General features: G+C 43.2%; 2 protein-coding genes, 1 long non-coding RNA gene and 2 pseudogenes across 3 annotated transcripts in view; 4 read left to right on the top strand and 1 right to left on the bottom strand.

The window, feature by feature from the left end:
• Positions 1 to 619: 619 nt before the first annotated feature.
• Positions 620 to 11,732, top strand: part of LOC136198148 (uncharacterized) — a 63,222-nt gene continuing 52,109 nt past the window's right edge. The window contains exons 1-2 of the mRNA XM_065988089.1: positions 620 to 695; positions 743 to 866. The gene's annotated coding sequence lies outside the window, so the exon portion shown is untranslated. The remainder of the gene's footprint in view (positions 696 to 742; positions 867 to 11,732) is intronic.
• On the top strand, positions 890 to 1,690 carry LOC136196642 (fibrinogen-like protein 1 pseudogene; annotated as a pseudogene).
• Positions 6,171 to 7,883, top strand: LOC136199830 (ficolin-1-A-like; annotated as a pseudogene).
• On the bottom strand, positions 7,916 to 8,526 carry LOC136199863 (uncharacterized). Its single transcript, XR_010673217.1, has 3 exons — positions 8,459 to 8,526; positions 8,025 to 8,397; positions 7,916 to 7,971 (listed from the first exon to the last, which is right to left on the bottom strand). It is a non-coding gene; the product is annotated as an uncharacterized lncRNA (long non-coding RNA).
• LOC136199834 (ficolin-1-like) lies at positions 9,681 to 11,398 on the top strand. The gene is made up of 6 exons (XM_065990162.1): positions 9,681 to 9,742; positions 9,814 to 10,112; positions 10,174 to 10,245; positions 10,300 to 10,422; positions 10,474 to 10,552; positions 10,604 to 11,398. The coding sequence occupies exons 3-6, from the start codon at positions 10,198 to 10,200 to the stop codon at positions 11,287 to 11,289; spliced, it is 936 nt and encodes a 311-aa protein (XP_065846234.1). The 5' UTR covers positions 9,681 to 9,742; positions 9,814 to 10,112; positions 10,174 to 10,197; the 3' UTR covers positions 11,290 to 11,398.

The following is an 11,732-nucleotide window of genomic DNA, read 5'->3' as shown; positions in this document are numbered from 1 at the left end:
GGAAAGCGCTTTCGAACGGTATATAATAAGTGCTATAATGGTGCAAGAGAATAGCCGCTAGAAGGCCTGTCCGCTTTACCTGATGCTGTCCGATTTCACATGTCAGTGTCCGGGGATACAAAATGACGCCTCCTGTAGCGTGCGTGTGACGAATAGCTCTGCAATTTTGTCTGGTTGTTTCTCATCAAGCAAGGTTGCAACGCAGGTAAAAGGGGTTGGGGTTCGTTGCACCAGGGGCTCAGTACGCTTGTCCGATATTCAGGCTGTCCGAAAACACCTGAATGACTCTATACCCAAGCCACTTACAGTATATGAAAACAATGAGAACGCCGCTGCTCTTCTGCCTACTTGGCTGCGTTGTGACAAGTGCGTTTTCTCAGGCAAAACAATAATCAGAATCGCTTTTCATCGGTCTAAAGAACTTTCCGCACAAGACATCGTCGATATCTACTGCGTGTGACCATAAACATATCGTTGGACCTCAAGGACTTCCTGGGCCTCTAGGACCCCAAGGTTTACCTGGCACCATTGGTTCACGTGGGCCGCCTGGTCCAGTTGGGAGAGCGGTACGTAGTAACAAGTGAACAAGGTATTGATACTTCAATTGGCCATAGGGTCCTACTGGAGAGAGAGAGCTGCTGGGGCCAAGAGGATTTAAAGGTGATAAAGGAGACAGAGGGAACACCGGTGTACAGGTAGCAGTACAATGAGAACCGGATGACATAATTACTATTTCAAAAAGGGCAAGATTGGAAAGGCTGGCTCAAAAGGTGATTAAAGGAAATCGAGGTTTTTCTGGAGTCACAGGACCCGTCGGGCCCAAGGGTGTTAAAGGACACATTGGGCAGCATGGTCACAAAGGACAGGTGCTGTCCTATATGTTAGGAGAATGATTTCGAGAACTCGTTTTATATTAGAAAGGTCAACGAGGCATTCAAGGTCTTCCTGGGGTCAATCTATTTCTCATAAAGTGAGCATAGATATCGTGAGAATCACTGCTTGCGACTGCTCTTGCCTACATAAATGGTTTCCCCATCTTTCAAGTGGAAGTTTTGCTTTTCCGGGAATTGGCCTAGTTCCTGTCTACTTTGACATGGAGACCGACGGCGGAGGATGGACAGTCTTTCAAAGACGTAAGGATGGATCAGTTGATTTTAATCGTGGATGGAATGAATACGAAAGAGGATTTGGCAATATTGATGGCGACTATTGGCTTGGCTTAGCCTCTCTTCACCAGCTGTTGCAGCTGAATGGAGCAAATGAACTAAGAATTGATTTAGAAGATTACTCGGGAAGCACTGCGTATGCCAAGTACAGCAGTTTTAATGTGGGGAACTCAAGTTCCAAGTACAGGCTAAGCGTTAGTGGGTACAGTGGTACAGCAGGTGATTCAATTACAGCGTCTGAAAGGTCATACATGTATGGGTACTTGAATGGAATGAAATTTTCAACAAGAGATCAAGACAATGATAACTGGAGTGGTCACTGTGCTGTTTCTTTCAGAGGTGGTTGGTGGTTTAACACTTGTCATCATAGTTTTCTGAATGGTCTGTATCAGAGTGGTAAGGGCGCTAATAGTAATCATTGGTACACATGGAAAGGACACTCCCACCTGTCATTTTCTGAAATGAAATTTAGAAAAAAGCATGAATACATTAAAAGAGACTAACGTTTTCGTCACTGTGCTTGCCTGTCCGTGCAAATTTAGATGCGAATAAACGTACCCTGACCTAGAGTCAACTGCAGCAAGCCAAACTGAGAAAATATGACATATAACTTCCGAGATAAATAATAACAAAAAAATTATTTTACTCTGGCTAATTTCTGACTGGCCTGATAGTAGAGCCTAAAAGCACTTGCTAAAAAACAGATGTTTGCCAATAATATTGCTTGGTACACTGGCGAACGTACAGATTGACTGAAGTCTCAATATCAAAGAAGTTCCTTGGCGTCTGTTGAATTAGTTAATACGCCTTCGTTCAAGTCATCAAGAAAAGTATAGATACGCCTGGTGAATGGGCGTTTATGTTTGGGTCCGATTTCTCGCCGATGTAGATTGACGACGAACTTGTGCAAGCTTTACAAAGCCAGGAATAGCGTTTTTATGCGGCTTTCGCGACTGGCACTTTTCATGTAAGCGAACAAACCCCGTTGCTGCCGATTGCGTTCTTTGCGTTCGACTTTCCTGCCGCGAATGAGTCGATTTTGTAATCGCAGTGCTTCTGGTTGGTGAAGACGGGAACAATTAAAGCGTACTTTCGCGATTCCATGATGTTTCAAGCAGGGTAGAATGTAGTCGGAAAAACGCAGAGGTTTGGCAATATTAGCATTGCTGTGGCCGAAATAACAAAAAGCGTCTGGCCGCATGGCTAAAAAGGACAGGCGCTGTTCTATTAGTTCTTCTAATTAAAACGATTTGGCAAAATTGTTTTAGAAAGGTGAACAGGGCATTCAAGATCCTCCTGGTGCCATGCCCATAGAACTAATGCAAAAGCAACTTGAAGATCTAGGAAAGATGCTACTGGCTACTAATAAATTATATGGCAACAAGTTGTTAGTGCCGTGTTTGAAACTGAAAATGTTGATAAAAGTACAATTTTAATTGAAACTCTCGCTTACATTTCTAATGCCATGTTTATAATCATCTGAAGAATCCGACAGGGAGATGAATTGCAATACCGTAAGTCAGATAAGAAATTGGCATAAACCGCTAACAGTCGTCATGTATAGATAGATCGAATAAGTGACATACCTAACTGAGATATAAGAAAGAGACGGTTCCTGCTGAATGAAGAGGCTCTATTCAAAACTCATAGAGATATTGATCAAGAGATTAAATAATGATTCATTATTAAGGTTTCTTGGATTTTTTACCGATTTAGATGGAGGACCTAATTGTGCACTCTTTTATCCCAAGCCCTGAAAAGCGTTACAATATTTCAATGTGATTATTGCATGCCTTATACGCCCTTCGCGGTATACACCTATAAAATAGATTAGCTACTCCACGTGCCACGCAGCGATGAGTCAATGCGTACTGTAAGAAAACTAAAGGATCGTTTTCGTTGCTTGGGGCGCGGGGGAGGGGAGGGGCTTGCATCGTGCATATATACGGCCGGGTATACCTCCTGTAGTAGCATGTTTATTTCCGAGACATGCCTACATTGTAGGCAGAAGAAACGCATTCAGTGTGACGTCATTGTGGTCAAATCGGGGCCATCAGAGTCCCTACAGAGTTCCCCCAAGCAAAAGGAGCACAGGGGTGGAGCATGCCGAAGGCCGGTTGAATGACATCATCGTCTGCAAATAGCACCTTGCTTAAAGGTAAAAGGAGCGACGCGTACCAAGGATCATATCATTCTCATATCTCCTCTGCGGTCGGAATCCTCTTCATCAAGTTCTTGTCGATGAAAAGCATGGAAACGCGCGAAGAGATCGTTAGACGCAACTTTGCAGACATCGTGCAAAGAGTTAAGATCATGCCTGTGCTCGACCACCTCTACGCGGAGAGAGTCGCTGACGAAGAGCAGTATCAGCGAGTGCAAAGCAAAGCCACAGAGCAAGATAAAGCAAGAGAAGTAATCATAGAAATATTGCCCAAACAAGGAGAGAGTGCCTATGAGGCATTTGTCGTGGCTTTGTATGAAACAAACCAACTGCACCTGATCAGTAATTTGCAGCTCAGAAAAATGCAATTTTTACTCTCTCTTTACTAGAACATCAAAATAAAAAGGTAAGGTCTGAATGCAAACAAGAATTAATTCTTATGTGCAGAAACTGGGCAATACTTGTTTGCCAGCAAGAACGTCAGAAACTGCATGTAGTATCCCGATCGATCAAATCCAGTAAAAAACAATTTAAAACTGGAAGGATAATATCCGCGATTGATCGGGGCTACAGTGCACCTTCTTATTGAAGCCAAAGAAACTCGATTGGTGGCTGTTGTGGCCACCGCGTAAACATTGCTATGCGAACTATGCTAGCTCAGCGCTGCATGGTTTGGAGGTTTTCTGCAGCCACGACTGCAGGACTCTTCTTCGTTCAACTCACTCGTGGTATCTATGGTGGCATATGCTCTACGGCGCCAGCCACGTCATGAAATGGCGCCGTCATACAGGCAAATCCTGTGGCACGAAATGTGCGACTGACCGACCACATGGGAAGTTTAATAATTAGGTTAATCAACCGCACTCATAGCTGACAAAATTGTGCTTTGCTTGTTAGGTGGTCACGCAGCAAAATCCTAACGTCGCCAATCTGCTACCTTACTCCGATATTAAATTTGTGCTCATTCTACTTCTTCTCGTGTTGATGATGTTCTTGAAACAGTGAACTTTCACTGACTGTGTGATCTCTCAAAGTAATATTACAAATGTGTTTTCTTTGACTCTGTCTTGCGTCCTTATTACAATTACGTGTTTTCTCTGACTCTGTCTTTTGTTCTTCTTACGATTGCATGGTGAATTATTTTCCTAACTATAAGAAATAAACGGCACATTTTTCATATTCTTTCCTTCTTGCTTTCTCAGATGGCCTGTGATTTAGGCTTAATTTGATTTAATTCGCTTGAGTCACAAAAGACAGGTGCTGCACCAATAATAAAACAGATGACATTCAGACATTCTTTCGTAATAGAAAGGTGAACGAGGAATTCAAGATCTTCCTAGTGTCATGCCAATTGAATTACTGCAAAGAAAACTTGAAGACCTTGGGAGAAGAACTATTAATTAAATCAAAAAGAACATCAATATAAACTTACTTTGTTTGAGCTATGAACTAAAAAGAAAACAATGTGAATTTGCTTTAGTAGTAGTGAGCTCGCAAGGCTGCGATTGCTCTTGTTTACATAGACGATCACACCATCGTTCTAGTGGCAGCTTTGCAATTTCATTTGGGAGAATCAGCTTGATTCCTGTCTACTGTGACATGGAAACTGACGGCGGAGGATAGACGGTCTTTCAAAGACGAAAAGATGGATCAGTCGATTGTAATCGTGAATGGATTGACTACGAAAGGGGATTTGGCAATCTTAGCGGTGACTAATGGTTTGGATCAGCTTCTTTTCACCACCTCTTAGAGGTAAACGGAGCAAACGAATTAAGAATTGATTTGAAAGATTACTCTGGAAACAGTGCGTATGCCAAGTACAGTGGCTCTAATGTAGGAAACTCTAGTCCCAACTTCCAAGTACACGCTATTAAGCGTTAGCGGGTACAGTGGTACAGCAGGCAATTCAATGGCAGATTCTGGTTATTCATTTCAAAACTTGAAGTTTTGAACAAAAGATCAAGACAACGATAAGTGGGATAGTCATTGTGCCTCTGGTAGAGGTGGTTGGTGGTTTAATGTACTAATACCCACCTGAATGGTTTGTATAGGAGTGGTGCTAACTGGGGGCATACTTGGTACACATGGAAAAAATGGTCATCCTCGGCATTTTCTGAAATGAAATTTAGAAAGAATGAATCTCATGGAAGAGACTAACATTTCTGTCATTGCGCTTGTCTGTCCGAACTAGAGAACTAGAAAACAGCAAACATATATTAATTAATTAATTTTTTAAATAGATAAGGTTTCTTGCTTGATTTATATTATTTACCGATTTAGAAGGACGATGTATTACGATTTCCGAAACCTGGAGATAATTCATGTGATTTTCGCTAAATTAATGACTCGGTCGATCTCGCAGTTCCTGAGCGAACGAGCTCCGTTGCAGCCGTTTCCTTGCTTTGCGTTTGACTTCTTACCGTCGCCGATTCGATTTTGTGATCGTAGTTCAGTTGCTCCTGGTTTCGAAAGGAGGTAGACTAAAGTCGCGAAGAATTAGGGGCGTATTTTCACGATTCGATGATGTCTCGAGGCGAAACACGGACAGAATGGAGCTGGGAAGACGCAGCAGCACGGCCAAATCAGCAATTCTGTGGCTGACGAGACAAGAAGAGTCTGGTCAGGAAATTCATGATGGCGTCGTCGAACCATAGATGGTCGAACGAAGGGCGTCTTGCGCAAGCGCACCCTACCCCCGCACGTGGACAAGTCCTTTTATGGAAATCTTAGAATGTAAATAACACGGGGATGGCGTCATTCCGTATCTTCCGTATCTAAAATTCATCATAAAAGAACGTATAGACAGAAGAAGACTTTCATTCAAACCACTTCTATGAAATAAAATGAGAACGCAGCTGCTCCTTTGCCTACTTGGCTACGTTGTGACAAAAGCGTCTTCTCAGGCAAACAAAAACAAAATCATTTATGTTTGGTCCAAAAAACGTGCTTCTGCTGCAGACAACGTCCACTGCGTGTGATCATAAGCATATCGTTGGACCTCAGGGATTGCCAGGACCAGTAGGACCTCAAGGATTGCCTGGCACTATTGGTTCACGTGGGCCGCCTGGTCCAGTTGGAAGAGCGGTACGTAGTGATAACTGATCAAGTTGCTGATACCTAAATTGGACATAGGGTCCTACTGGAGACAGAGGGCTGTTGGGGCCAAGAGGGTTTAAAGGTGATAAAGGAGACAAAGCAAACACCGGTGTACAGGTAGCAGTACAATAAGAAAAAGACCGGATGACAGAAACATATTATTTCAAAAAGGGAAAGATTGGAAAGGCTGGCTCAAAAGGAGATAAAGGAAATCGAGGCTATTCTGGCGTTACCGGGCCCGTTGGGCCCAAGGGCGATAAAGGACACATTGGGCAGCATGGTCACAAAGGAGAGGTGATGTCCTATTAATTAAAAGAATGATTTCGAGAACTCGTTTCATATCAGAAAGGTGAACGAGGCATTCAAGGTCTTCCTGGGGTAATGTCAAACGACACAATCGAGTCTCTACAAAACCAACTCCAAGATCTGCAAAGTACGGTATGCTACGATATACTGAAATCTATTTCTCATAAAGTAAGCATAGATATCGTTGAATCCATTTCCTGCGACTGCTCTTGTCTACATAAACGGTCTCCCTATCTTTCAAGTGGCAGTCATACAATTTCCTTTCCGGGAATTGGCCTAGTTCCTGTCTACTGTGACATGGAGGCCGACGGCGGAGGATGGACAGTCTTTCAAAGACGAAAGAATGGATCAGTTGATTTTAATCGTGGATGGAATGAATACGAAAGAGGATTTGGCGATGTCGAAGGCGATTATTGGCTTGGCTTAACTTCTCTTCACCAGCTCTTGCAGCTAAATGGGGCAAATGAATTAAGAATTGATTTGAAAGATTACTCAGAAAACAGTGCGTACGCCAAGTACAGTAGCTTTAATGTGGGAGACTCCAATTCCAAGTACACGCTAAGCGTTAGTTGGTACAGTGGTACAGCAGGTGATGCAATTGCAGCGTCTGTAATCTCGGGTGGAAACGTGAATGGAATGAAGTTTTCAACAAAAGATCAAGACAATGATATAAGTCCGGTAGTACGCACTGTGCTTCTAAGTGGAAAGGTGGTTGGTGGTTTAACGCCTGTCACCGCACCTTCCTGAATGGTTTGTATAAGAGTGGTACTGCCGTGAATAGCATTGTTTGGTACAAATGGAAAGGATGGTCATCCTTGGCATTTTCTGAAATGAAATTTAGAAGAAAAGCATGAACTGCATGGAAGAGAATTACGTTTCCGTCGCTATGCTTGCCTCTCCGTGTGAATTTAGATGTCAATAAACGTACCCTGACGCAGCCAGCCGACCTGAGAAAAAGACAACAATTAACTTCCATTATAAATAAATAAATAAACACTAGAAAGAGACTTCAGAACCTTCGAGACTGAGTCGAAACCTCACTACTTTCTGACTGGCCTATTAGTAGAGCTTAGGATATAGCACCTGCTCAGAAAAACAAACGTGATTCATTCAGTACAAATACCAATATTATAATATTACTTGGTACATTGGCAAACGGCTTGACTGAACTCTCAATAATATCAAACGAGTTCTTCATTGTTTGTTGAATAAATACGCCCTTGTCCAAAGCAATCAGGAAAACTAGATGTACAAATTAGTGAATGGGTTTTTTTAGTTTGAATCTAATTTTTTACCAATATAGATAGACGAAGTACTTGTGCACGCTTTCCAAAGCCGGTAATAGAGTTAGAGACTTTCAATGTGCCTTTCGCGAAATTCTTCGCGCGTCTCGATCTTCTCTGTCCGTGAGCGAACAAGCTCCATTCTAGTCGATTGTGTGCCATGAATTCGACTTTCATAACGCGGACGAGTCGATTTAGGGATCGCAGAGCTCCTTATTTCGGAAATAGGTGAAGTCGGGAATTATTTTCGCGATTTCGATCCGTAGCGTCGTCTGTTGAATGAATACGCCATCGTCCAAGTCAAAATTTCGACGTTTGAATACGATTATAAGGTGGGTCTCCCTGCATGGTCCTCCTTATCTTACGTTCTCTAATTTTCTGTCCTCTAAATCGTCGGATTGGTTGATGAATTTTACATTAAACGTTCATTTCTTTTCGCCTTCTACCTCGTTTTCGACGGCTCGCAGCAGCGCAGCTCGACAAAACGTACACGTTTTCAATAAATTCCCTCCTTCTACCATTCGACAGGGAGAGGATTATTGGCGCCGTTGCGTGGCTTTCGCCGCCGTCAGAGTACAGTAGTTAGTAGCGGTCGAAAGAGGGCGTGTCACCCCTCTAATATTTTAGAAAAGACGAGGTATGTCAGAATTATTAGACGTGGGCGAGGCATGGCTTCCCATCGGAAACAAAATTCACGGGGACTTCGAGTCCCGAGAAAAGGATCGAAGTGGTCTTGCGCAAGTGCAACTCTGCCCCCGCACGTGGACAACTCCTTTTATGGATTCAAGAAATCGAGATATGAAAATACCACGGAGCTGCATGGCGTCATTCCGTATCTTCCGTATCTAAAATTTATCATAAATGCACACAAGAAGAACTAACCTTTCATTCAAACCACTTATGAAATCAATGAGAACACAACTGCTCTTCTCCTTATTGGCCTACGTTGTGACAAACGCGTCTTCTCAGGCAAACAATGAAACATTTCCCCTTCAGCTTAAGTGGAAACGTAAATGAAATGAAGTTTTCGACAAAAAATCAAGACAACGATAATCACGATGGCAAAGACTGTGCTTCTTCTTATGGAGGTGGTTGGTGGTTTAATGCTTGTCATTGCAGCTTCCTGAATGGTTTGTACAAGACCGGTACTAGCCCAAATCATATTACTTGGCACACATGGAGAAGATAGGTATCCTTGGCATTTCTGAAATGAAATTTAGAAAAAAATGAATAGTATGAGAAAGACTTACTTTTCTGTCGCTGGGGCCTGCCTGCACGCTCATGAAGTGATCGTTGCATGGCTTATACGCCCTGCACGGTACTATTCTTAAAATAGATTAGCTACAAAACAACGCAGCATTTAGCGCGAGCTATAGAGCTTCCATTGCGAGCATTGCTTTTAATTCCTCGGCATTGGCGCAAGTCTTTCTCGGAACGTCATTAGCTACAGTTTTCTCTCTTTTCATCGTGCTTTGACGAGAGACAGCGTTCGACGCGCGCGCCTCTCTTCGATGAAAAAACAATCGAAAACCGTCTATGCATGAATAGAACTAATTTTATCGAGTGCATTGTAGGCAATTGCACAAGAAACGCTTTCAGTGTGACGTACGGTGAATTCGGGGGCTACCACGAGTCCCTGCAGAGTCCCTCAAGCAAAAGGCCGGAGCACAAAGGTTGAGCATGCCGAAAGCCAAATGACGTCATTGTTTCATGCAAATAGAAACTTGAAGGTAAAAGGAGCGACGCGTACCAAGTATCATCATTCTCATATCTTCTCTTCGCCTGAAAACTCTTCATCAAGTTATCATAAAAGCTCACAGGAAAAGAAAATTTTCATTCAAGCCACTTACAGTAAAACAATGAGAACGCAGCTGCTTTCCTGCTTACTGCTCTACGTTGTGACAAGGGTCTCTTCTCAGGCAAGAATACATCACAATGTTATGGTCCAAAGAATCTGTTTCTGCGCCTTAGACATCATCGTCAACTGCGTGTGATTATAAACACATCGTTGGACCTCAGGGATTGCCAGGTCCTGTAGGACCTCAAGGTTTACCTGGCACTATTGGTCCACTTGGACCACCTGGTCCAGTTGGACGAGCGGTACGTAGTCGCTATGAAAAGTGATCTATAGGTATAGGTATACGTCAATTGATGGTTTTAGGGTCCTACTGGAGAAAGAGGACTAATGGGATTCAAAGGTGATAAAGGTGAAAGAGGATATAGCTGTTTAGAGGTAGTTGTAGAATAAAAAGGTAAATACAAAATCCTAATTGACTATTTCAAAAAGGGAAAGATTGGGAAGGCTGGCTCAAAAGCTGATAAAGGCAATCGAGGTTTTTCTGGCGTCACAGGACCCGTTGGGCCAAAGGGTGATAAAGGACACAACGGGGAGCGTGGTCCCAAAGGACAGGTGCTGTTCTAATAATAAAACAGATGTTGTAAAGAACGTCTTTCAAAATAGAAAGGTGAACGAGGAATTCAAGGTTCTCCTGGTGTCATGCAAATTGAACAACTGCAAATACAACTTGATAATCTTGGAGGTACGGTTCCGATGTATTGACCACTATAAATCGAACAATAAAAATGTTTAGTTATTTTGAGTTCGCAAGGCTGTGATTGCTCTTGTCTTCATAAACGATCTCCCCATCTTTCCAGTGGGAGCTTCACAATTGCCTTTGTCGGAATCGGCTTTATTCCTGTCTACTGTGACATGGAGACTGACGGCGGAGGATGGACGGTCTTTCAAAGACGAAAAGATGGATCAGTTGATTTTAATCGTGGATGGAATGAATGCGAAAGAGGATTTGGCAATAATAGCGGAGACTACTGGCTTGGATTAACTTCTCTTCACCAGCTTTTGCTGGTAAATAGAGCAAATGAATTAAGAATTGAATTGAAAGACTACTCAGGAAACAGTGCGTATGCCAAGTACAGTAGCTTCAATGTAGGAAACTCCAATTCCAAGTACACGCTAAGCGTTAGTGGGTACAGTGGTACAGCAGGTGATTCAATTGCAGCGTCTGGAGCAGCATACAACGCGAATGGGATAAAATTTTCAACGAAAGATCAAGACAATGATAAGTGGAGTGGACACTGTGGTACCTCTTCTGGAGGTGGTTGGTGGTTTAATGTCTGTTCTCGTAACTTCTTGAATGGTTCATATGGGAGAGGTACTCGTTGGACTCGTATCACTTGGTATACATGGAAAGAATATTCGTCCTTGGCATTTTCCGAAATGACATATAGAAAAAAGCATGAACCGCACGAAAGAGACTAACCTTTCTGTCACTGTGCTTGCCTGTCCGTGTGAGTTTGGAGGTAAATAAACGTACCCTGATGCAGCAAGCTGACATGAGAAAAATAACATCCAGGATAAATTCATAAATAAATACTAAAAATTCGAACCTTCAAGACTGAGCCGAAATCTTACTTTCTGACCACGTACTCCGCCGGCAGGCGGTGTATATATTCCGGCAAGCTGCGTACGTACTCCGCCGGCAGGCATTGTACGTACTCCGCCGGCAGTCGATGTACGTACTCCGCCGGCAGGCGGTGTATATAATCTGGTAGGCGGTGTATATATTCTGGCAGGCGGTGTACGTACTCTGCCGGCAGGCGGTGTACGTACTCCGCCGGCAGGCGGTGTATATATTCCGGCAAGCGGTGTACGTACTCCGCCAGAGGGCGGTGTAGATATTCTGGCAGGCGGTGTATTCCGGC

Source organism: Oscarella lobularis, chromosome 1 (assembly GCF_947507565.1).
Source record: "Oscarella lobularis chromosome 1, ooOscLobu1.1, whole genome shotgun sequence".
Classification (NCBI taxonomy): domain Eukaryota; kingdom Metazoa; phylum Porifera; class Homoscleromorpha; order Homosclerophorida; family Oscarellidae; genus Oscarella; species Oscarella lobularis.
This window is presented reverse-complemented; position numbering and strand designations above follow the sequence as displayed.